The sequence below is a fragment of the Gallinula chloropus genome, assembly GCF_964237585.1.
Source record: "Gallinula chloropus genome assembly, chromosome: 9".
Classification (NCBI taxonomy): Eukaryota; Metazoa; Chordata; class Aves; order Gruiformes; family Rallidae; genus Gallinula; species Gallinula chloropus.
Genome location: NC_140094.1, coordinates 13,316,202 through 13,343,152, shown reverse-complemented (window position 1 = coordinate 13,343,152; position 26,951 = coordinate 13,316,202). Strand labels below are relative to the sequence as shown.

Genomic DNA, 26,951 nt, shown 5'->3' with positions numbered 1-26,951 from the left:
CCTGATATTATTTTTGTGATTTGTGGCTCAGGGGCTTTCCAAACTACATTTGGTGTCATGCTCATGCTTTCAGTTCTACAAAATGATCCAATTATTTTTTAATCCATTTTTAGACTTATCCTACAGTGAGGAGTTCCTTGACCTACTGAGAAAGAAACATCATCTTCTGCACATTCATATTTTGGAGTAAATTCTACTTAATGGTCAAACACGTAACAGGGTTCAAATGAGCTTCTCTGCATACAGGACCAAGTGAATCGTTGCTATGTCTTCACTAAAGCTGAGGATTGAAAAGGGGTCATGGGATGTTTGACCAAGCTGCAGTGAAAAGGCTCAGAAAAGATACTTCTTTCCTGCTCATTCGATGCTGTTCACATTTCTTCAGCTGTCATGTGCATGCAAGACCAAGAAAAGTCAGCAGCACTTGTCCACGTTCACATGGCTCCGTTCTGAGTCCTGCAAGGTTCAACTCCATCCAAAGGCATCCTGTGAAGATGTGTTTGCAGCATCACAGAACTGGAATGCACCTTCAAAGGGGACAACACCCCTACGGCAGGGTAAGAGCCTATGGGATCAGATGGAGCTGAGAACCGTAAAAAAACCCAAATCACAACATCTGAACAACTGAGAGAAAAAGAAGGAAGCATCAGGTTTTTATTTCAGGCCACAGCCGAAGGGCTTGGGGAGCAGTGGAGAACAACTGTTACACATTGCCCTCTACCGGCACACAGCCCATAGTGCAGGCTCTGCACTAGCAGGTTTTTTTCCATAATGAACAGAAAGACAATTTGAAAACAATTTGCTTTAACCTGAGTGCAGAGTCAAGGTGAGCAATAATTAGCACTACTTTTGGGAATAAGCAAAACTGCTGTAGGGCTGCAGCTGCTCGTTCAGAGTCATTTGCAGGAGGTGCCAGGCATGGGGTTTCCTGGTGTGCCTCCATTGGAGAGCTTGGACAGTCTTCCTTGCTCCTGGGGATGGCAGCTCTCCAGATTTCATCCCATGCTTTGGATCCTGCTCCCCTGGAAAGACTATGTCTATGGCTAGTTGGTGTGCTCCGCCACAGTAGGTTTTTAAGGTGTCCTCTAAGTGTTGGGCCAGTAGAAAAGCCCATGGAAGGGAACAAATTTTGCCTACTAAGAATCTGTTTTCTGTGGGGATAGAGTTGGAAATTTTGAAACCCAACCATAGAACCCCTTTAAAAGTGATGCAAGAGACACTCAAGATGGAATGAGCTGTTTCCCATTTGTGAACATCCACATTTTTGTCCTGTTGATAAAACATTAGCATATTTGATTTGAAACCAAACCCAATTCTCCTTACTTGTGTCAATGAAGACAGCATCCACATAGATTTTGGTACAGAAGGAGCCCAAGATAAATCCACAGGCTGGTCCAAATACCAGCATCGTAAACAGGATCCCTAAAAGGAGAGAGAAAAGAGGAAATTAGTACCAGGCTCAGGTTATTAATTGCAAATTGTTCTGCTTGTCTCCTGCAAGAAGCTATTGCCCTTCCGATGCCAAATAGATAGAGATATGTTTTCATGTTGACTGCTTCGGGCAAAAGAGCACCCTAAATACCTTTTGCTTTTCCATATCTCTTCAGGAAAAAGAGTAGATGGAGCTGTGATAATGGTGAAGGATTTCTATTGAGCTGGGAAGACAGCGCAGATGTATGCTATGTTTTGGTTGGCTGGTTGCTCTGACAGATGTCTTACTCAAAAGCACAAGGTAAAGCAGACCTGCCTTCTCCCCATGGGGAAGTCTTTACCTTTGCCATCTCCAGCTAAATTCCTAGTAGACAGGGATATTTTCAGAATTTAGGGCCAGCACGTCTATGAAATACAGCATTGCCACAGGTTGCTGGATAAAAACCCTTTACAGAAGCAGCAGAACTCTTCCAAATTTGTGAAGCCCTTCTCCCCATCATACCCACACGGCACATATTCCCCAAGGTGCATGGCACCTCTTCCAACCTCTCACAACTGCTTGTTCCTCCTGCAAAACCTGCATGAAATTGCCAGTGAAATGCCAGGTGAAGAGCTATTATGAGTAAATGACTTATTTGCTTCACTACAATATTTAGAAGCATTTATTCTCACTCCCATTTTGGCCCCGAAACAGGAATGCTACCGGCACACCGCCAGCTCTCAATTATCCAGGGCAGAAAGGCATGGGGACACAGGGATAATCCAGAGAAAGAAGCAGCAAAGATAACACAAAGCCATTTGTAAATTAGACAATGGGAACATATTTGGTACCTTCACATTTGGGATAGAAAACCAACAAGAAGCCCCCAAGGACCCTTGTAAATGGCTTTCTGAAGGAAGCAGAGGCAAGTCCAAGCAGCACAGAGCAGAGGAAGCGCCTTCTTGCTCAGGCTGGGGCACAGCACTGCTGATGGACCCCTGTGCCCAGCGAGGGGGACAGATCTTCAGGATCCTCAGCCTGTGCTGGCAGCAGGCTTGGTGTCACTGCACTTCAGAAATATCCTGTGAAGGAGCTTATCTGCATCTGGGTGCTTTGCTCACCCTTCCTTCAGTACATCCCACATAGAATCATAGGATGTGGCATTTTGCAAAATCCCCAAGTCACATTTATTTTTGGTCACTAGGTGGCATTAGCGTTTGTCGTTCATCCCACAAGTGCCATGTGGCCGAAGCTGGGTGACGGTGAAGCCCACCCCAGCTCTCCAAACACGACCACGGTCTCGTTGCAGTGGGTCCTGCAGGCACCCGGGAGGCCTGCGCTGATGGCAGGGTGCTGCCTTCACCCACCTACCTGCCATACATGCCATGGGGGCTGTGCCCTTTCTCTGTCTGCATGCTGGAAATCACAGATTTTAAAACTACCTCTTACAAAACTTCAGTTTTTAGTTGAAAAGTTTAAACAGACAGCAACTGGCAGAGGGAGGGTCGTGGGTATTACTCTATGAACAAGTTGGCAATCAAGGGCCAGGCTAATCTTTGATGACCAAAGGTTAACTCTGATGTTCTATAGAATTACGGTCCAGCATGTAAGGACATACTGGGCCTCACATTGTTTAGAGTAGTGCCTGGGACAGCGACAAACAGAGCCCACAGTTTGGACGGGGAGCCCTTGGACATTGCTTTGCTCTTACATCCCAACCCTAGGCATGAAGAAAACCTGGTAGACCTCAGCTCCTCCTCTTTCCCAGTCCCAGATCCTCAGCCCAGACCCTGGTACCCAGCACCCAAAGAAACTTGCTCCTCCAGAGTCGCCTGAGGGTTAACATCCATAGGGATGACACCCCCCAAGGGAAGGTGGGACGACCTTCCCATAGGCACCAAGGAGGCTGCTGAACCCTGTGCCATTGCCCCAACAAGACCCGTGTGTGTGAGCAAAAGGACTGTGTGGCCAGCAGACAGCTGGTTCAGAGCACCCACACACTGCTCTCCACAGGTAGCAGATATTTATTTTCTATTTTTTTTATATAATAAACCTATTGCTGGTTGATGATTATTTTTTTTTTTAAGATTTCAACAGCTCAGGATAACTGGGAACACACCAAAATTACCGTTTGGAACTGACACAGGGCTCATGCAACTACACAGGCAGAAGGACAAGGACCAGCTCTAACCCTCTTGGCAGCACCTTCGGATGTACCAATGCTGGCTTGAAGAAGGACAGAAGTTTGTCCTGTGATGATCTCAGAAGCACAGGGATGTCAGACTGTACATACACAGGCAAAGCCACACAACTGAAGTACTTTTCACGGAGCAAAAGGTGGGACAAAGAACATTGCAAAAGATCATCCTTCACCCTAGTCCCCTTGCCCCCCTATCCCAAATCACTCGGGAATATTTCCCCCTTTTTCCAAAGCAGAAGGGAGCAGAGACTATTGGCCAGCAGTCCAGCACCAGCAGGGTGATGCTCCCAGGTGCAGTCAGCTCAAACAAAAAGCAAACATCAAGACAGCTGCATCCAGCGCTGGTACCCGCAGTGGCACTCGCAAGAGGTGAAGGCTGCCCTTCCTCACTCTATCTGCACCTCATGGCGAAGCACCACTTCAGGAACAAGCCACATCCTCAGTTATTAACCCCCCGCATGTCGCATCCCGATGGCTGCAAGCTGGAAGGCGTTACTGTCCGAACCGTGCTCGCTAGAGGGCAATGTGGGATAGAGCATCCCCGAACAGCAGCCCAGGTATCTGAGATCCTACCCTCAGATATTAAATTGTTATTCACCTCCAGGCTAGCTCAAGAAACCCTCGTGTTAATTGTGTTTTTACTTTTTCTGTAGTTCGCCCCAAAATCAAGAAAACAACCGGCTCACCCCATGCCCCCTTTGTTATCTTTTATAGAGACTTCAATAAATTCCGACTATTGCAGTAAACAGTATTTTACACTTTATCTCACAAATCAAGCAGGTTTTGGAAAAAAAAAACAAACAACACCAAGGCATGGTCTGTTATGATGGACAGTCCAGAGCTGGACCATGCTTAAGGATCAATAGAGCATGCTCCTGGGCATGAGAAGGCCATTTGGTGATGGGGATAGCACCTGCAGTTCAACATTTATGCAGAATTGAGACCTTGTAGTTCAACACCAAGAGTTCAAGGGGAAATTAACCAAGTTAGAATCAGCTTAAGACATCCGTCCTCTTTCGAGTAACTCTGCAACAATTTCTCATTGCCCTCATAATTAGGAAAACACTTTCCACACTATCCACACAGTCACGCAACCATGAAGATGCTGCTTAGCAGACAAGGAGGTTTAAAAAAACCCAACCCTTTTCCCAGTCCTGGGGTTGCAAGGATAAAGATGTGCTAAACTTGTGGCTAGCTTTAACGCCACTTCTTGGGTCTCTTCCTATGTTTCCTCTGACTTTTACATGAGATTGGTTTAATAGAACCACAGGGCATTAATACCAGGGGCAAGCAGATGAAAAGGTCTAATCCTGGCTCCATCAGTCTCTTGCAGAATGCTGATCTGATGGCAACAAAGGTGATCAGTACAGGACACTGCAGCCTCCTGCCTTTCATTCTTAGCTTAAAATTTATTTCTATCACTCCGAGCAGCACTTTAATAAATCTCCTCAAGGATACTGCCCTGGACACAGATGCTTCTCACTCTGCAGGGCTGGCTGTGCCTCTTCGATGGGGTCTGTGCTGCACCCAACATTTCAAGGAGTGGGGCATATCCCCAGCCTGGTTAGCCCTACACAGACCACTGGAAGCTAGGATGAACACGGTTTCTCCTTGTGCAGCTTGATCGTGTTTTTACTTTCAATCTCATCATTATCTATTTAATTCTTAACAAATGATGGTAATTCTTAAAAATAATCAAGAGATGCAAATTGAAAAAAAAAATCTACCAAAATGACCCTGCTTTGGGACAATTCAAATGATTTGACAACTGAAATACTTTGTTCCAGTTTGGGTCTTTTTAAAGCAGAATGATATTTTATTTTGAAAACAGCTAACCATTTCCAGCTTTCCTTCTCTGTCCCTTTCACAAGCTTCCCTGGCAGGAAGAAAAAAAAAAAAACAAGCCAGGCTGGACTGAGAAATTAGAAAGATTTTCCTCCCATCTTTTCAAATGGAACAATTTGCCAAATCCTACTTTGTCCTGTCAACTAACAGACATTTTCCAGGAGCTGAGGAAAGGATTGGGACAGAGGGGAGTATTAGATCTGACATTTCGTGATGGGATTTTATCACAAGTAAGGCCCAGGACTGATAAAGCAGTTTTTCCATTAAAGCAAAAGAAAGAGCAGCAGCAGGTATCACCGTATCTGTGGAAAGGCTGTGGCACAGAGATGCTCAGTCAGTCATGCAAAATGCACAAGAACCAAGTTGCAAAGACAGGGATAAAGGATGTCAGTATTTCAGCTGTCCCTTGGACATGTGGCAGCAACTGGATCCCAAAACTTGAGCAAACTTGAGCTGTTTGCAGCATGTAAAGGGTGAAGCATCAACTCCATCTCTGTAATGAATTAACTGGGGACAGCAACTCCCAGCAGAAACCCTCCTATCTGGAAATAAGACATTGAGGGAGACACGGCAAGGCTTGACAGCCTTGCCAGCACGCGGTGAGGAGACATCACAGGTACAGCTTTCCAGGGTTTCAGCACAGTCACCAGCTGAGAACAAAACCATGGGCAGCTAAAGGACACTGAGTCACTTCACTTCAAAGCCTCATGGACACAAAGAGATTTATTCTGGAGACCTGCCAAGAACCCTCAAGTGAAGGTGAGCTGGATAGGTGAGGCAGGAAGACAAAAAGCAGCATCTTCCTCTCCCCAAAGCCACCCACGTTTCCCATCTCATACCCCATTTCTACCTCCCAATCCCTTTCTGATACAGCGTTTCCCAAGTCTGTCCTCTTCTACCCACAGGCCGCAGATCTTCATGTGACACCCTGCAGTGCAACAGCCAGGAGCGTGGGTTTTGGTTTGCTTTATAAAGGAAATAATGCACTTTGTAAGGGGATTTAGTGGATAGCAGTAGGAATGTCAGAAGTACCTTATAACATGGAGAAATGAGGAAATGAAAAAGTCATGTTAAGCTGTCAACTTGTCCTGCGTCACATTCCTCTCGAGTCCCCATACACAGCCTTACCAGCATCTGGCATTTATTTTGCCCAAAGTAGGACTACACGGTGATGTGTAACAGCTGGGTATGTATTTCTGACTTACTCCTCAGGATGCTTGTATACAGGTTAAGGCTTACTTCAAGAACAAGCCCTCTGGCTTCAAAGGAACTGTCTTAGAACACAGAAAGGTGCTAAACCAAGATTTTTCAGAGATATATGATTTGGTGAGTGTCTCAGCTTGGTACCCAAGAATCCATCTAGCATGGCAGACCCATCTTGCCACTGCACACACACATCCCGCTGCCAGGACTGAACGGCTAATGCTATTTGTGCCAGATGGTTTAAAGCACAGCTTGAGCACACCTTCCTGAGCTCCAGTCACCAGTGAAAGCTCACCCTGAGCCCAAGGGTTACCAACTTTTCTGACCTTGCCAAGTGCCAGGCTGAGATGTGATTGAGAAGCACTCACTTCAGAGAGCTGGAGAGAAAAAAAACGATGGGAGCTTACACTGAGAAACATCAATGTTTCCCCAGTGCTCCCAGCTGCAGACTGAGGCTGGGTGTGGAGCTGAATCACAGTCCCAGTGGTCCCTGTCCGCTCACTTCTTCTTGAAAGTTGCCCTGTCAAAACAGCCCTGCTACCAGCCCCAAGGGCCAGCAATAGCAAGAGAAGTCATGCTCCAACTGCTCCCAAAGTGAGGATTTATTTGATGCTGAGAGGAAGGAGATTTGTTTGTGATGTACTTTGGAAAAGTTCACATATGAAGCCCCAGTGCAAAAAACCCCCTCTGCCAATAAAGCCCTGTAAAGCGCTATTAGGATCATCTCCAGGGACTTGCAATCACACTGAAAGCTTCAGTTGTACAGGCACATCTGAAGAATGCTGCATATGATTTCCACATCAACCCAGGTCACCACCAACCCTGGGCAAACCCGGGTGCAGCAGAGGATCCCATTTTATTTAGCTGAGAACATGTGGCTGATACCTGCTGGGCTCATGTTCCCCTTGAGCCAGGCTGCTCTGGTCTTGGCATTTCCATTAAATTAGGGTGTAGGAGGCAGCACCTCACTTCCAGCAAAGCACATGGCCAACTTTTTAAAAGAGCAGACAATGGCAGGACAAGGGGTGATGGACTGAAGCAAAAGGAGGGAAGGTTTAGATTAGATATTAGGGGAAGGTGGTGAGGGGCTGGAACAGGCTGCCCAGAGAGGTGGTGGATGCCCCATCCCTGGAGGTGTTCAAGGCTAGGTTGGATGGGGCCTTGTCTAGATCATGCCTGGAGGTTGGTGGCTGTGCCTATGGCAGGGGATTGGAACTCTGTGATCCTTGGGGTCCCTTCCAACCCAGACCATCCCATGATTCTATGGCCAAAACAATGCCTCTTCTCCCTTGCATCACGCCAAGGGACAGCTTTGTTGGGTTAAAGAGCTGATCTGTTTGAAGACATGGGAAGGTCCCTCCGTTGCAAAGTTAGCACTGTCAGTGTCAAGAAGTAGTGGATCAGGGAGCAAAATGCAATCTCTGATAAGGGTAACAGCAACCATGCTGTTCAGTGCCAGCCACAAAACACACATACAGAGTTTGTGGTGGAGGGCAGAGCACACATACACTCTTGCCACAGCCCTGGGATGCTGCTGTGGACATGGAGCAGCATCCTGTCAGGGATGTTGCCCTCAGCCCCCTGCCCACCAGAGGAGCGAGCTCTTTCTAAAAGCACAAAGGGAACTGGCTTTGCAGAGCACGGGATAATCTCAAAACCCTGCTTGTCCCACATTTCCCGCTGCGTGGAACACAGGGCAGGCCAATGTGAAGGGATTACTGGGATACCGTAATTCCTGCGCTCTGCGACCTGCCCTTAAAGAGACACCATCCCAGCACAACCCACGGCAACCAGAGGTGCAGTGGTACAGGCTGGAGATGCTGTATTCTGCATGCAAGGCAGGGTGTCCCTCAAGGGCTTGGGTTACAGGCTGCTGCCTTCACACTCGGTGGGCACAGCCCATCGCTTCAGGGGGCTTTCTCTGATTCCCATCAGTTGACATAACCTCATAAACCACACACTAAGGATGGGGGAGGCTGTTTGCTAGCCAGATGGCTTCTTCCCGCGGCAAAACCTGCTGGAGTCATCCAGCACTGCCCATCCTCCTCGGCATACAGCGTGCCCAGGAGCACCCTGTTCCCACACCGAAGCAAGGATGCCTATATTCCCGCAGATCCCAGCCAACAATGCTCAGCCCCTGGTCTTTCCTTCCCAGCTTTCCTCATTTACCATGCAAACACTTTTTTTTCCTGCTGCTTGACTTCTTGGCTACACAACCAGCTGTCCATCACCGCCTCCTGCTCCCTTATCGCTCCTGACTATCTGCACTGCCGCAGTTGAGGAAACTGGAATAGGTGGTGCTGGACTGATGGCATGTTTTGATTTGTTTTGCTTCCTCCATGCAACCACTGAAGCGCAGGGAATGTTCAAACAATCCTGACAGATGTTTTGAACCGCCTGCAGCTGTTGATTAATGACAAGCAACTTTGGGATAATTCGCTTTAAGGTTTAGTCTTTGTTCTGATGGGGATCAAAGTGGTTCCAGCCCTGTACTGGTATGAGGTGGGGAGGGGAGAAGAGGTTGGGTGTTTCTGCCATCTGTACAGTAGCACACGTTGTTTATTCGTTTCGCCTCCAGCCTTCAGGAGCTCAAACCCAGTAGACTCCTCAGAGGGGACATCTATTTTGGGGTGCTCAAGTGATGCCACAGAGTGGGAAGGATGTGCTGGCACTCCTGAGGTTAGCGAGCGGCTGAATTCCCTGCTCAGCCAGGACTTTTCTGAGCACTGTTTGCTGCACCTCCTAACTTTTCTCCCTTTTAACAAAAGCCAGTTCCTCCTCGCCAAGTGTTGCAGGATGTGTGAGTATTATACAGTGCTTCAGCTATCAGGGACACAAAATGTATTAGAACAAACATCTTAATTTTGGTTATGAGCTCTTCTCATTGATGCCACCGTTGCGCATGCAATACAACACCTGGAAAAACAACTGACAGTGCTGTCCTGAGACATCCTATTTCTCACAGATGTAACAAACTTCTAATGAGACTCTTGCAGAGCTGCAGATGAAGCTCATGGCAGTGGCCTGCTGGAAAAGGCTTCTTAATTTTTGCACAGCACAGTTCTTTGCTCTGGCATTTAGCATTCAGACAGCAATCCCTAAAGAAGATGCTAGGACCTGAACGTATGTTACACAGAGGTTTCTTCTCCCCAGACTCCTAGTGTCCCTTTAAATATTGATTTCCATCAGAATTCGGGATTTCTCCACAGAGATATCTGCTGACTCTGAGATGAAATCTGATTCCTATAAAGCAGGTATTTTGCCTGGTGGACTACCCTGTGTTTTCAATTATTACCGAGCCTTAAGTTTGTTTTATCAGCAAATCCCTGTCCCCAGCACTATCAAGGCTACATTTGAAAGGATCAGTGTCATACCAACAACTGAGAGTCCCAGGCGATCCTGATGCACACACCTAATGTTTGCAAAGCAGAACAAAAAGCGATTGGACTTTTGCATTAGGAGCACAAGCTCAGTGTCCAGCCCCAAATTTTCTATAATGACTAAGTGTGCTTCTAACAGCTCAAAAATACACCCACTAGCTGGCTTGTGTCTTAATTCTGGTAAGCACAAAATAAAGAAAACACAAGGAAGAAAAAAAAAATACCCAACACAAACCAAACAAAAACCGCACTGACCCCAAAACCCAAGGAAAGCCCCAGCCCAGAACCCAATTTGTATTGGATTTTGGGGCACAGCTGAAATAGGATCACCAACAAGATCGCAGAGAAATAAATCATGCAATGATGAAAGCTCCACAAGCCTCAAAATTGCATTTGCAAGCAAAATAAAAATTAAAGTAACCAATCTGTGAGCTCCACGAGGTAAACTACAGGGATGCTCCTACTACAAAGGTCTTTGGATTATTTTGCTCCCACCAGCTGGCACTGGGAGAAAACTGTTCCCCACTCCTGCAGTTTTCCACAGCAGCATCCCAGTACCCTCCCCAGCAGCAGAGGGACTGCTTGCTGCATTTCTCTCCTTGCTGATGAAGAGCCAGAGAAGAAATTTGCTTATGCTAATCAATCCCTGGCACCAGTCATACGAGACACTAATCCACTAGCAATCTCCATCAGTCTCTGCATATTTATCTAAAGCAGCGAACACTCGTGGAGGATTATGAACGCAGTGGTATTGTTGTAGCAGTGTTTTCCTACTTAAGCTGCAATCACTCTGACACCCTATCTCCTAATATTTACATACACTCTACATATAAACAACCTGCAGAATCACATCAGTCCATGCAAGCATCCAGGTCAGACAGTCTGCCTAGAAAAACAAACGTGCCGTGTGGTGATTTAATAGGTTTCCCTGTACTGTACAATGCTGTCTCCATTACCCTTGGCCAAAACACCTATGTTTGTAGTGGTTCAGCATCCCTGAAGGTACACTTAATGGTCGTAAGAGATACATCTCTGCCTCCAAAGGAGTTACAGGTAGCTCGGACATGCGTTGCAAAAGGTTAGAGACTGAGGAATGGTTTGAGCAAACTTTTTGAAAAAAGAGCTTAAAGTCCAGCTCTTCATCAAACTGACCCCAAAACCCGTGCCCTGTGCGGTGAGGTGCATCACAAAAAGCCAATGCTAAGCACCTCTTCAGCATCCCTGAAATGTAAGGACAAGTCACTTGCTCTACCTACCCTGCTGGCTCACATTCCTGCCCCTGAAATTTTGCTTGTTATCACATCAGAAGCAGCAGCTCAGATTAAGAAGCAAGTGTAAGAACGTACCTAACTATAGCGTGCAAATCCAGGGCAGGCTATATACACCCTGACGCACGAGCCCATGAGACATGGATTCCACACCTCATCCATACGTTGCAAACACGCCAGACATGGCTGTGGGCTTGAACTAGCGATTACCACCTTTCAAGCAAATTTTCTCTGTGCTAATTACCCCAGGAAGCAGCTACCGAAGAGACTCTGAGAGGAAAATAAATAAATAAATAAATAGGCACGCTCAAATGCCAAGCACACTTTTTAGAAGGGTTTAATCCGTGTGCCTTGGAGCTGTGTTCATCTCCTCCCAGCCATTAAACACAAACACCTGTTTTACCAAACCTGCGGTGCTGCTTTAGCTAAAAGAAGCCAGATTTCCCTGTGTTATTTCCCAGGATTTGTGCCAAGAGCAGGTTAGGATGGAAATGCACTTCCAGGGCACTTTTCCCTCTCTTCAGGACTGTAATTCTCCTCTGAGTTTGCCAACTGATTTCTCATTTAAGGCTGGGGGGTTTTGTCCCTACATAAGAGCACAGGGACATGTTAGGCAACTGCACAATGTCCTTCCCCCCCATCCCTCTCACCCTGCTTGGCCAAGCTGTCTACCCCACCTGTGAGCACAACTGGCATTTGTTAAATGGGGACAGGAGTCCCTTCTGAGGCTCTTCCCCATTTTTGCCTCCAACACCTCTCATCCTCCTCACACACCAGAATACGCTAGTCAAAAAAAACCCCAAACCCAACAGATCATACGAGCGAGAGTACAATGAGATACTCACACATATGGGCCGCATCTCAGAGCCTGAAAAATAGAAATTCTGGCATTTTGGCAGTTTGGAGGTTGGTGCAACACCACCTTCCTGTTTTTATATATTATTTATTTTTTAAAAAGCTGTGCACTGATTTCAGCACAGACGTAACACATTCGTTTGAGGGTAAAGCTGCCAAGGCTGCCTCCCTCTCACTTTAACCTCAGTCTTGGGGGGTATCCCTTCCCCATCCCACATATCCTAGACAAGAAAACAGCGAGTCCCACATCTACCTGACATTTTATGTCAATACAGACAGCTTGCTGCTTTTCTGAGCAATGATGCAGTCAGGAAGAAAAGTTCAGCTCTGTTTCCTCCTTGTTGGACCTTCTCCACGCCAGCCTGGCCGTTCGAATGGTTTTTCCCTGCAAAACTCCATACTCCTCCTTCCCATCTCTTGCCTGACAGCAGCAGAGGACCACTGATATATTTCCAGTACTTTTAATTCCTCTAATTTAGAGTTTGCCATTTCTTCCTTGCACTGACAATACCTGGGATTTCAAAGCCTACCCTCAAGCATCAGCCAGAGAAGGCACGTTGCAAGGTCAGAGGACATGGATTCATTCAGCCTGGTATGATGCTGGATATACCAGTAGCCTGCAGCTCCCCAAATCCCCCTCTCCTCCCAGCTGATTAGGCTGTTCCACACTCTCTGAAACTTTGGTGGAAAGTTTGTATTTCTGCTGCTGAGGCATTTATGGGCCAAGGAAAACCTCCTGTTGCCAAGCAGTAGTCCCTGTCACCCCTGGTCCAGGACTGCTAGCTCAGCCAAAGGCTCCCTGGGAACATATATGCTTATAAAAAACCATTTTCCCCAAGAACCATCTGGACAACCCCTTCCCGTCTCAAAAGCCATTGCCAAAACTCTCAATTTTATCAAGAGCAGTTTTCATACCTTTTGTGACATCTCTTCAAATCTCCCTTTGCCCGGCTGCTGCTCAGGTAGAGACTATGCTGCATAGTGGAGGATGACTTGCAGACAACTAGCACTGGTCAGGTCCATCCTAAATTCCCAAAGCATAAGGAAGCCTGGGAATCACCGATGACATGAGGCAAGTTGCTGGGAACCCAACCCTCATTAAGTCTGTACCAGTGCTGATGATCTGTACCAACCATTTAGGAAAGTGCTGTGCTTTCCTCTGCAGAAAAGGCTTAATCTAGTGCTGAGCCGTCAGGAAGGAAAGGAAATTAAATCCAAAACTTCTGTTGTTCTGCCTCCCTGTATTGTAAATGCCATTAGACTGCTGACAGCAGTAATTTTTTGCAGCGACCCAAATCACAGTGAAGCTTACAGAACTCCTGCAATGACCTTAACTGGTTTTGGCTCAAATACACTGCTTGCTTCTTAGGGAGGATAGCCAGCCAGTTTAGGGTGCTAGTCTGGGGCCTGCCAGAGGTTTATTAGTGAGTAGCCACGGCTTTGTGTTGGGATCTTTGCTCCTCTTCCCACCTACCTCCTCCCTTTGAGGTCCTGCACTGCTGGGGATGCTCAGCACTTGGGCATGCACTGGTTACAGTTCCACCTGCTTCACTGGGATGGTGGCAAGAGTATGCTGGGGTGTCTCCAGACCATCGCTGTGGGCCACGTGGGTTGTGGCTCCAGAGGTGCTTTGCTTCATAGCAATCATGCTCCTCAACAGCTCGATGCAAATTTCTCAGTGAGAGAAAATTGGGAAGTCTTAATATGCACTATATATGGGTAGGGCAGCATGAGGCTCCCAAAGAGCATTTCAGAACAGGCAGTGGGGGTGGCCGAGCCACACGACTCTCTCCAAATACTCCCTGACTCACCCCATGTGGTGAAGTCCAAGGGATACCAGATGCTAGTCTGGTCTGGGGGATGGGGAGGCTGGCTGGATGCAGGATAATCCCCCAGTCTAAGATTACCTCCAACATAATTTCTAGCAGTCAGTTACATTATAAGCCCAAACCCTGGAGGCTGGACCCAGAGGACTACAATTCCTCATAGAATCTGTTATTCGGCATTTCATCCCTAGAGTCCAGCCTTACCTCCACTTTCCAAAACTACAGAGCACGTGGACATTTTGCTGAGGTTTCTTATGAAGCTGGAAGCTGTGGGGAGCTGCCAGCCTCTCCAGTGCTGCTTTCATAAAAATATTTTCCTTTGTGCCAAGGAGGACCCTGTCCCTGAAGAGTCTCTTTCTCCCCAGGGGAGAGAACAGCTGCTGCTATCATTATGGGCTTGTCTCCCTTAATTAAGCATCCACAACCACAGCTGAAAGATGAAAACACAGTCCTTTTCCAGCCCTCCAGGAGAGGGATAGGATGGAGGCTCTGGAGAAAGCAGCAGTTCTCTCCCGCAGTAGATGTGGGATCGCCTTTTATGTTGGGAAGTGAATGAAAAGCACCTGAATATCCCATTTAAAACCAAACACATCAGAATGGACCAGTTAGGCGTGTTTGGTGGGAAGTAGCCTTTGCCCAGGGAAAGCAACTTTAGTGGGGCAAGTAAGATGAACATAGGAAGGTGCACAATAGTCTCATTACTGAAACACAGCCTCCAAAATTGTTCCCTTACGACTTTTCTTCCCAGGTGCTCAGCATCCTTTCAGGAGCTGATGTGGCTCTGCACTGTCACTCCTGGGAGTAACAGCTTACTGATAAATGCCGTGTTTCTACTTTCTTCAGAGATGTCCACCTCTGGAATTACTACTCTTTGGATGAGGTTCATGCTTTCAAGAGGGTGGAGGTGCAGGTTTGGTTGTTTTTCTTGGTTTCTTAAAATATTTTTTAAAAACTTAATCCAAACCCCTTAAATTCCCATACCTTTGTCTTTAAGCTGCTTTTCTTTGTAAGCATCCCTTCATCGCGATTAAACAAAGAAGGGGTTGCACTCAACCAAGTAACTGCAAATGTCTCAGAGTAGTATTCCTAAAAGTCACCCTGGTGCCCTCACGCACTGGCTCCTGCCCATCTCCAATGGTTCTCTATTCACAAATTCAGGAGGGCTCCCTCTTTTCGCTGACAGTTTATCACCCTGCTTCCAGCAATCACCTCCTGGAAGATGTTAACCCCTCAAGACTTCATAGTAGATGCTCAGAAAATGAAACGAGTTTCAGACAACCAAACTATTATGGCTGGACCTGAGCTGGATTAAGAGGTTTATAGAGCCTGTTACCACCCATATGCTGCAAGTCCTGCCAGCCAAACTGCCCATGCTGGCATTTCCAAGCCCAGTCCTACAAAGCTATCCAATACCCATACTTCTCAAATAATCCAGCTGAAAGCACTGCTGTAGGGAGGAATCCTGCAGAGCACGTGGCAGGAGGCTGGAAACAGCAATTTCCAAACCAGTGAAGAGAGCCACATGCTTCTTATATTGTCAGTTCAGAAGGCTTATCTTTGTTGCAGAGTCCCAGTAAGTGAAATAGGTTCATCAAAGGCTTTCTGACCAGCGCACTGCTGGAAAAATACTGGGGATGAAGTCAGGAGGCTTTATGAGACTGTGGCTTCTTATCCTTGTTTTCATTTTTGGCAGGAGGAAAAAAAAGGACAGGATGCTCAAAATTCCCCTTCTCATACTGTCAAAATGGAACACACTATTATTTTTGGGCTTGAAAAACCATTGTGGCTTTTATGCACTAAATTTTCGTATTGTATGATATAGAGCCCAAACCCCAAAACCCACGGGGAGGTAATAAAAACACTGATCTCTCAGCCACTTCGCTCTCAAAATACTCCGTGGTGGAAACTTTCAAAAGTTGCCACATTCCTCTCCAGAGGAACAAAGGGCCATTCCATGGAAACCCAACACCTGGGAGGAAGCGGAGCTGCCGCCAGCGCTGAGCAGGATCTCGCTCGGCTGGCTCGTGTGCACTGCCACATGTTTCAGCTGGTGCAGCTCTGGATGATGATGATCTACCCTTATTATTTTTGGCAGAGCCTGGCGTATTCTTTTAGATGGTAATTACATTTTCCAAGGCAGGCTTTCTGCCAGAGCTCAAACGATGACCAACAGGCCCCTCTGTAACCACCTGCCCTGATTAGGTATGAATGTGCCGTTGAAACCCATTGCAACAGCCACCCTTTCTGCTTATGTTACCAGTCTGGCTTCAGGGAGAGGGAGGCTTGAAGGACGACAGGGAAGTACCATAAGCTATGAAGACTGAAATTCGAAGTGTCTGAGACAGTAGAGATTTTGTTCCATGATTACTCGCTTTTCGGAACATTCGGACTGTGCCAGCCTTGTCCCCACTGTTCCTACATCAGCTGGAACCGAGCAGCTCTGATGTGGTATGTGCAAACCTGATAGCCAAAAATGGAAAGGAAACTTCTTGCAGGAATCTGGGCTCTTTTTCACCTTACAAATATCAGGCTTGCATTTTCTTCTTCTTTCCTAGCTGGCTCCAGAGCATGAGACAGGCTTGAAAGTGCTGGGTTCTGCGGGTGTAGGGGTGCCTTTCAACTGCCTCCTCTCTAACAAACACTGGCTTCGTGGACTCACTTGTATCTGACAGACAGTAGAGGCCCTAAACATACTAAATTCTTAAGACTGCCATAAACATGTGGTCATGGACAGCAGAAATAGCTCTGTGCTAGCTCCAAAGGTCAAGTAACAACAGCCTGGCCACAGATGTTGTCTGTATTTATAGGCATTGTAGGTGCTTATTATGTGGTATCACAAAGAGATCTCAAAGCACAGAAGTTCAGCTGTGGGTTAGTAAGATGTAGCAAGGTTGCACTGGCAGAAGAACCAGTCTTTCAGTCCAAAGAAAGCCTCTTATTTCCTCCATCCTCCAATTTTTACCCTCTAATTTTTGCCATCTCCTAGTTCCCAAAAAAAGAAATAATGGTTCCTGACAGAGCTGGGGTCAAGCCTTGCATGAGGAAGACTCACACTCTCTCTTGCTGGAGGGAAGCAAGATGTTTCTTTTACTGGGTATGCCACACTTCAGGTATTTTCTTCACTAAACCAGAGAAGACACAGGATTGAGGCACCAAGAGGATAAGGGATGTGAACAAAGATACACCTAGAGTTTTAGGGAACCAGGTTCCTAATCCTACTTCTTTCTCTAGAATTTCTTTCAAGAAATGCTCAGATTTCTCATTAAATATATTACATTCTGCTCTGATGGATCCCTTCTCATGGTTTGTTCAGTCACCCATTGAACTGTTACATCTCCTTTTAATAATCATCAAGTCTTAATTTTATCTTCAGTCACCAAGCACAGAAACGAGTCAAGGGCTTGGCACACATCACAGGTACAAAGGACACCGGCGCCTGGCACGGTCACAAAGCAGCAGTCTTGAAGTGAGTAATCACAATTACACTCAACGTGAATTACCTCTCTCTGCAGGTACCAAATTTTAAAGGAAACACAACAACATTGCTGATGTCCTATACAGGAGCTAAAACACAGCAAAAACCCCATTTATCCCGATTTAGGAGCACTCCAATGGCAGATTTCTTTGTAGACTTGTTAATGAGTATATATCACCCAGGCTGCAGAGCCCCCTGACACCTCCTGCATTCCTTCCAAGCCTTTCAGAGCTCTCCAGCCAGGCTTTCCACAGCATCCTCAGCTGCAGGCTGCTAGGGCTGGTTTGCAGCTTCCCTCGGAGCAGCCCTCAATAAAGTTACCACAGGATCTTGATAAAAATTAATGCGATGCTCTGCCACGTGCCACCGAGCCCGCAGCCCACAGGGGACACAATAGAGGAAAATTACAAACTTAGTTTTGCGGTAAGGCATCGCCAGTGAAATGGCCATCTCAGGGGAACATTCTGCCTTGGCTTTCACTCTGTTCTTTTATCATCTCCCAGAAGGTTTTTATTATTAAAAGTAGCACTATGTGTAAAAGGAAGGCAGAGCGGACACCTAGAGAGCGCTTTGTATTTATTCCCATCATTTCTGCTTTGCAAAGCAGGCATCTGCCTGCCAGAAAGCACAGCGCTTCGCCCCTGCCAGCCTAACCTGAACCGTGGGGAGCAGAAGGGACGCTTGGGGTTTTATATTATCCAGTTTGTGTTCCTTCTCTCAATGGAGCTGCCACTCTAAAAGCATTTTAAGTTAATTCCCCTCATTGTTTTTGGGTTGGCTTTTTTTCCTTTAGGTGGTCAAATCCATGATTTAATCAGGTTAGCACTCCATGGAGATAAACATCAGGCAGCTCCTCAGCGCACATTACTTTGCCAGGAAAAGTATAGCACACAACCCTCAGCTTCAGGGGCTTAGGTTTCTCTCTGGGAAGTTTGGCAGAGCAGCTCAGTAAAAAATATAAGATTTTTCCATGCCTGTAGAAATACTTCCTTTAATCCAACGACGAGACAAATCATCAGACCAGTTTCTTTGCCAAAAGAAACATTCCCAAAATGCTTCACTGAAATTATTGAAACCCGCATTCATAGAGGGGGAAACAGGCACCTAGAGCTTGTTTCAACTTCTTATTACATTACATTAATACAACTATCTTTGCCTCCAACCAAATGACATAATGCTGACAAATCTCCTGTCGAATACGTGGACAAATCCAATCCTGTGGAACACCTCAACTAGAATGAGCTGACCTTATAGAAAACTGCCAGAGAAGTGTCCAGCAGACACAACCCAGCAGCCACCCTGCAAGTTTACTGTGCAAACCTCATGCCTTCATTTCCCCAGCAGAAAGGAAAGGGGAGAAGGGGTTGATCGTGGGAGTTTCCGATCCAGAAGCGACCTTTACAAATGTCCTCAAACATGGAGGCTGTAGCAGAAAGTTTTAATCATTTAATTGGTACGTTTTGGCAAGACTGTGCACAGCACTGTAGCAGAGTGCGTGTCCAAAATCATAGACTGTATTAATCTCCAGTGCATTAATTGAAGCCTTCAGGCAAATTATTACACATTTCCACTTAGGAAAGAATCACAGAATTGTAGGGGTTGGAAGGGACCTCCAGAGATCAAGTCCAACCCCCCTGCCTAGGACAGATATCGCACAGGTTGGCATCCAGACAGGTCTTGAATATCTCCAGAGAAGGAGACTTCACACCCCCCTGGGCAGCCTGTCCCAGGGCTCTGTCACCCTCACTGTGAAAAAGTTCTTCTGCATGGTGGTGTGGAACTTCCTGTGCTCCAACTTGCAGCCATTGCCCCTTGTCCTGTCCCCACAGAGCATTGAAAAGGGGCTGGCCATTTCCCCCTGCATCCCATACTTAAGATATTTATAAACATTAATAAGATCCCCCTCTTTTCTCAAGGCTGAACAGCCCCAGTTCACTCAGCCTTTCCTCATGCTCCAGTCCTTTAATCATCTTTGTAGTTTCTGCTGGACTATTCCCAGGAAAAAAGTTTTCTTTCCTGGTGAATGACCATTAACTGCATAATATGAACGGGGGTTTGTGGCCATTTGGAATAACTGGTTGGAGTCCACCTAGTTAATGACTACAGGAAAGCAGTGATGCTCAGTAGCATCACGGCAAAGCTGTGTTGGATCACATCTACTTTATTGCCGTGCCAAAGTAGGACTGCTCTTCCTGGCTTTTGTAAGGGGATAACTTTCAGGTGTCCATATGTACAATTTGGCTACAGAGAACTGAGCAGTTGTTAAACCTGAGCCGGTGAACAAGCAGAGAAAGAGCAGATTAAAAAAAAAAAAAAGGGTACTCGATTCTGTATGTGAAAACTGCTGTTCCTTTCAACAGCAGGTGCTGTAATACAGAAAAAAAGGTGCTGACTGACACAGTTGGAAATTATAAAACCATCCTGGGGACACACAGATCTATGATGCTGCTTATAAAGGGCCCTTCATCCATCCTGAAGTGACAACACTAAACAGGCGCTGCTGGAAAAGGGGTGTTTAATCCAGCCTTTGGACTGCTCGCTAGCACTGATCCTGCTTTCCGCAGGCTGCTTGATAAGAAACATGCTGCAACCACCCTGTTCAGCAGCAGCAGGCAGTGAGCAAAGCCCTGGTCCTTGAACCAGTGCTTTGGGCTATTTCTTCTCCACTGCAGCCTGTGGAGAAAAGTGCTTGTGGTCCTGTCATAGCAAGGAAAGATAATGTGGAAGAAAACAGGTCACCTCTTGGTGCACAGGGGAGACACGCCTGCCCACAAACCTTTACAGCCCTTTAATACAGACATCTGAAATAATTCTGAGCAGTGAAGGAGAAAGGTTTTAATGTGTTTGAAATGGGGAAAAAGAGCTCGGTGAGAGACCTGCTGCGTTCCACGTATATTAACACCTATGGATCTCCTCACATGCCCCTAGAGATGGGCACTGACAGCCTGTCCCTTCATGTGGGGCAGCTTGCTTCCACTTCACCATTCTCACAATTCTGTCACAGGTGAGGACGGGATCTGAAAACCCCTTCAGATTAGGGAAATCAGCTCCCAAGCCTCCTGGATGCCTTTGACCCAGCACTTTCAGAAAAAAGTTACCAGCAAGGACCATTTTTTGTTTTGTCTTATTTCATTGCTGTGGTCAAAAATACCTACACTTCCCCTACACCAAACCCACGCTTCATCATCTGTCAAAGGAAGAAGAGGTAGTGTTAACCCGTTACTAGCCCAGGCATCATTCCTCCCTCACCTGCCTCCAGGAGATCACATTTCAATTCCTTCTCTTGCCAGAGGAGTACCTGCCCCACTCCGTCTGACCCCAAATTTTACACAACTACTCCTGAATCAGAACCAAGCCATAGGTTCCCAAACTTCCTCCAGCCTGTGTGCTGGCTCAGGACCTGAGTTTGATAGGTCAGGAAACAAGCTGGGAAAAAAAAAAGAAAGAAGAACACAGCAGCAGCCACAAAAATCACATTTCTTGCATACTAAAAAAATCTACCACTTTCACTAACGAGTGCTTCCCTCTCAACGCTGAGGTTCTCAGACACATCTACATAAGAGGCTTGAGCAAGCTTAGCTCTCTGGAATATGTGTCATGCCAGACCCAAATCACAGCACCGTGATGTCATGGCCAACAGCAGCTCAACTCCCAAGACTTGCTTTTTTTGCACCAAAATAGCAGTTAAGCCTGAACAGGAAGTTCTGAAATATTCGTAACGATGGAATTAGAGGTAACACTTAATCCTCATTACTCACTATTGGTATTTAGGCAGCATACTGCCTGGCTCGTGAATAATCCAGAGGCAGAAGGCAAAAGAAGTTAATGTATGTGAACAAGGTACTGTCACTTCAGAGAAGTGACTCTGTGCTGCCTGTTGCCCCCCCATGTAATCCTTGTTGGGGGGAGGGAATGCAAATTCCTCTCCTTTTACCTGTCATTGTGCAAAAAAGTAGAGCTGGCATGAATAAAGAACAGAGAAGACAGATTCATATCCTATTTCCAGCTACCTGGAGCCGTACTTAGAGCACCCTGTGAATGCTTAAGAGTTGCACTGAAACTTCTCTGCCTGTTTAAGGACAGTTTGGTGGGTGGTTCTCCATGTGCCCACCACCTTGTCCACCCAACAGCACTGTGAAATGCTGCTGTAAGACTCGAGCCACAGAAAAATACTCCCTTTCTAGTGTAGCCGTGTCCCCTTTTTGCTTCTTGTTATTTCTCTTGCAAGCAGCAAGTGCAGGCCAGCTGGCCGAGCCAGTGGTGCAAAGGTTTCCTACCTCGTTCAAGTCAAGGGGAACCAGATTAGCAAAGACCTGTTTATACTGCTCACAGTCACCCGGCTCATCTTCGTTTGGGGAGGAATCAGCAGCTCTGCCTGCTGGGATGAAGGAACAGCGGCTCCTAAATGTCAGCTAGAGGAATAAACTCAGCAGCTGGCACAGTAGGGGCTAGAGAAGGTCACATCTCTGTGGCCTCAGTTTAGTAATAACCCTCATTTCAGGGACTGCACATTCCACAGCCCTTTATCTCAAAGTATTTTCTGGGGAAGAAAAGAAAACAGGCGAAAAAGTGCCGCAGTATTGCCTTTCTTCTCTCTGGAGACAGAAGAAACTGAGCACAATAAACTGGCCTCACTCCCCACTGCTGGCAAATGGCAGAGGAGATGACACCAGCCAAGCTATCTAGGCTCTCCACAGCACCCCATCACCAAACAGTATCTCTCACATGCACTGTGCTGGGTACCACGTTACTGTCCTTTGTGGCTACACTGCTTCTCCTATGACAACAGAAAAGCAGGAGACATGCTGAGGATCTGTCTGCCCCCATCACACAGACCTCCTTACCCTCCCACCCATGCTCCCCTGTCTTCTGGATGAAAGCTCCTGTTTCATCCTGCTGCCACAACCGAGGCATCTTACTTCCACTCCACACACTAAAGCACTTCAAGCTGTGATTACAGCACAGTTGCTCCAGCTGCTCCTGCAAAGGGTCCCAAAACCCATCTCCAAAGCAAAATAAACGGTACAAGCAAAGCATTACTCTCAACTTGTGAGGTTCTGGCATGCATGAGGCAAGTTTAAAAGCTGCTCGGCCACATCGCAGAGCAGTCTCAGTCCTACAGTGAGAGGTGGTGTAGGTCAGCGCTCAGGTATCTCCGGAGGGTTGGGAAACGCTTTACAGATGTGGGCTAGCAAGCAACATGACAGCCTTCCAGTTTATGCAGAGCACAATGCAGTGTAGCAGGGGAAGAAGAAAAAGAGATTAACTCATCGACATGCAAGAGTGTCAAGCTCCCAGAGCCTGTCCTTCCCACTGCTGGATTCTGCCCTGTGGAGACAGAGATGTGCAGCCACAGAATAAAGCAGGATTTCCACCTCTGACACTGGGGAAAAAAATAAATAAATGAGCAAAAAGCCTGCTGCTTACTCACAGATCCTCTGTGCCACCCCTGTCGTGTGGGCAGCGAAAGCTGAGTGCCGATTGCTAACAGTACTCACCATTGCCATCTTCAGAACTGCCATTTGCAACTGATTAATTAACACTGCTTGGGTACAGCCTGTAATGTTAATTAAGCTAAGGGGGGAATTTTAGAAAGCAAGACTGATGAGTGCTACAAGGCGCTAGAAGAGGCTGAACATGGCTGTCTTTCCCCTCCAGAAACAGTGAAAACAAACAAACAAGTAAAGTATAGACCTGAACAAAACGGGTCCCAGTACATTTTTAAACAGATCGCATTTGCTTAATTTCAAATAAACGCTATACAATTTAATTTCCAGGGCTAGAGGCAAGAATAATACAGCCCTGCTGTGTTGTCTTCATCTGTCTTCTAATAAACTGATTAGAGCCCAACACGTTAAAGCCCTGTGCATCATTATCTATTATTCAGGTCCCTAAAAGATGTTAATTAACCCACATGTTCTGAGAAGCTGCATTGTAACACATACAATAGGGAGCCACATGGCACAGTCAAAGCACGTGTTGCTTACTCGTTTTGACTTAATTACATGGGCATGACGCCAAGGTGGTTCTGGAGGAAAAAAGTATAGCATTGGAGAGACAATGTCCAGATGCACACATCAGTTTGCAGTTCATTATTTTACCAGGAAAAAACAAATCAATCCACCTTTCTCTGTTCTTACACAGCAGCAGCTGCAGCAAAGCCTAGCTCAGTCAGAACTAGGTTGTGTCAGGCAAATCTAACACTAAGCGTGATAGGTCTGGGTTCAAAAAGCAGCACCCAAAAGTTGATGCTGCCATGCTGGAAGATCTGAAAAACAAGCGCTTTTCAGGTTGAAATGCAAACTACAGACTAAAGCAACTGCAGGGGATGAATGGGGTTTTGACTCAGTTCCTGGTTACGCAGCCATTGAGAAAGGAAAGATGAACAAAAAGTCTCTGTTGGCTCCTACAGCCATGGCACATGCATGTCCCTCTCAGATGAAGACTCTGGAGAAGGTGCAGTACCCTGACCTCCACCAAGCAAAATAAAATCTTTCAGATCTTACAGTTAAGCACACATAGCGATGACAAAAGGCTCCTCTAAGTCTACAAAATTATCTCTTCCCAGACTGCAAGGCATGGAAGGACATAGTAACTCTGAGAATTATGTTACCACCTGAACATCATAAATCAGCATGTTTTCAACTGAAAACACCGAGCCATGGCTTTTTGTGCTGAAAAATATTTTGCTTCCTAATATCTAATCCTGAGGTAGACACTTTGCATGCAAAACTTGGGCCCAAGTTTTGAAAGTTGGCAAAGTTGTAAGCACTAAACCCAACATCGTGCAAAGAGATGTGATCAGCTGGTAAAGACATCAGGTACACCACCCAACCCCTGTAAAGCCTTAAGGACTCGAATGGTGTCTTTTAAACCCAGTCATCAAACAAAGAGGAAAAGTCAGTGCAAACTGGGAAGGTTTCTTTACTGCTGGTGACTGGTCTCCCAGTGTGTGGTCTCTGGTTCATGGAGTGGGCAGCTTGTGCTGCACTGACGAGAAAGAACTACGTGAGCATCCAGGTACTATAAGAGCATCCAGGTACCGCATGGGTTAAAGCTGAGATGGTGAATATCAACATAAATAACTCACTGATGTGATTTAGGGCTAGTCCATTCATTACCAGAGATAAGCAAACACCACCGTTACAATAGATCAAACAGTATGAAAGTCATCAAACAGGATGAAAGCGGCACTTTGGACCTTATGCTAACTCACCTCCGTCTTTTATAAACCTCTCCCTTTTTCTTTCTTTACAACACTTTCAAAAGAAAACAAAACCAACAGCCTTTCCCTACAGAACTCCAAGGATCACAGGCAGGTGAGGTTGTGAGAGAAGCACAGCAATCCCAGTTGGGGACTGGCCCTGCTGCCGGGACTGCACCCAAAACAAGGCAGCAGGTTTGGCCAGGAGCACACTGCGCTCTTGGGGAAAGGAGTCACCAAACCGAGCTGACAACAAAAGAGCTCGAACCACAACTCTGCAGCCAGGGTCCAGGCTCAGAACTCGATAAGGGCAGGACTTTGCTCTGAGGCAGGAACCGACTCTGTCCCCCGAGGGCCTTCATGTTCCGCTTCTCTGCCATAAATCTAAGCCAACTCCATAAATCTGCTAACATAAACTCCTGGTGGGAGTTATGCAAACAGGACACATGCAACTGGAGGTTTGGAGAGAGATGTCCTTCTTGTTCATCTCCTAGTGCTGCTGGTATTTTTCTTTAAAGCAGTTTACGAGCTGCTAGATCTGCCAAGCGTGCATTTCAGCTGGCACAACAAACAGCCTTTGAGAGGACATTACTTTGTGGGTTTTGTATTTTATGGCCATACAGGACCTTTGTGATGGGGTTTCAGATGCCTCTGGTGTCAGGATTTTGGACTTAAATTCAGAAGGACAATTTGCTCCTTGTTCTCAGAAGGAACCTGAAGATGTTACAAAATTTTGCATTAGGATTTAATGTTTAAAAAAAAAAACAACTGAAAGGGTTGCTTAACTCAAGCTGTCCTTAATCCCTTGCCTGTTGTAGGGAACCAGGTATCAGGGACAAGTTATCCAACCTGTATTTATCACAGATGTATCTTTCCTCACACCCATGGAAATTTGGAGAGGAAAAAGGCAGTTCAAGGTTCCTTTCCATTTAGCCTGCTGAATCAAAGCTTTCTCTTTACCCACACAGTTCCTACTTTCCCCAGTGCAAATGTCAAGGTCTCTTTGTGCCTTCTCTGAAGCCTCAGTAGTACAGCCTTTACAGATGGACCACTGCACTGGACATGGGTTTGAGTCCTCTTTTTTTTTTCTTTTTTCCCCAAAAAGGAGGCAGGGGGAACCCCAGAAGAACTTGGTAGTTGCTGAAATATCTACTCAGCAACATAAATTACCCACACAAAGTTTATTTCGCTGGCAGAACTGCAAAAGCTGAGCAGGTCCTCTGATGGCACGAGCCCTGCCAGCCGAGCACCAGCATCACCAGGATTTCATTGCATCTTACGTCGACCCTTCCGCACATCCACCCAGCAATTTCCACTGCTGACAGAGGCAGTATTTTTATGATCAATGAAAATCCATGCAGATGCCATTAATATGTCCGTGTGTATCGGTGTAAGTAATAGCGCGGTGTTAATTGAACGGCTCGGTGTTCATTTCATCGCGCATTAACGCTGCTGAAAGTTATATAATGCAGTTCCCAGGGAACATTTTACTGTACACCATAAACTACCTCAAGCAAAAAAAAACCCCACAAAGACAAAGCAAATCAGAAGATCAGAAGGCTGAAAGCTCCTAGCAGCTTCTCCCCTTTTGGAGAGCTGTTATTTAATCAGCTTTTATTTCCATTATTTATCATGTGGAAGCAACTGTGCTGCTTCGGTTGCTGTAGCTTAAAATGTAATAAAATATGGCTGCGACACAACAATACCTGGATCCTCCAGCCAGACCCTGCATTTCAGTGTCAGGATGTACAAAATATTAATCATCCGATGCAGCTGCTGACGCCTTTGTGAACAGAGCATACATTTCACAGCACCCTGGCACTTCTCCTGAGGGCTTTTATTAAAAGAACCTGCGAGTTAGTGAACTGTAAGGTTGGCAAGTCAGAAATTTGACCCAATATCCAGGTTCATAATGCTCTTGGAAAATATTTAAATCAGTGAGCAGACCCAGACCCTTAAATCACAGCAAAATAACACCCGGCACACCATTATACAACAAATCTTTTTTAAGAAGAAGCGGCTGATAAAGCTTAGCTCCTGGCATCATTATTCACAATGTTTTGTAACCAAGGAGGCCAGGTTCCTACTTATGGATTAGGTCAACAGTGTCAGAAAACATCTGGGCTGACAAACCCCTTTTTAGGCTTCAGCTTTGAGTTTTGAGTTTTACAGCGTTTTAATGAAGGTGAATATTAGCACAATGCAACTGTGCAGTGGTAAGACATGCTTTGCTTGGAGAGGTACACCGAGGGAAATCTCTTGGTGATGCTGATGCTGACCATGC

General features: G+C 46.3%; 1 protein-coding gene across 1 annotated transcript in view; it reads right to left on the bottom strand.

The window, feature by feature from the left end:
* The window catches only part of SLCO3A1 (solute carrier organic anion transporter family member 3A1), a 139,605-nt gene that overhangs the window by 27,087 nt on the left and 85,567 nt on the right, over window positions 1-26,951 (bottom strand). Inside the window, exon 3 of the mRNA XM_084267883.1 lies at window positions 1,324-1,422. Within this exon, the coding sequence (XP_084124009.1) occupies window positions 1,324-1,422 (99 nt within the window). The remainder of the gene's footprint in view (window positions 1-1,323; window positions 1,423-26,951) is intronic.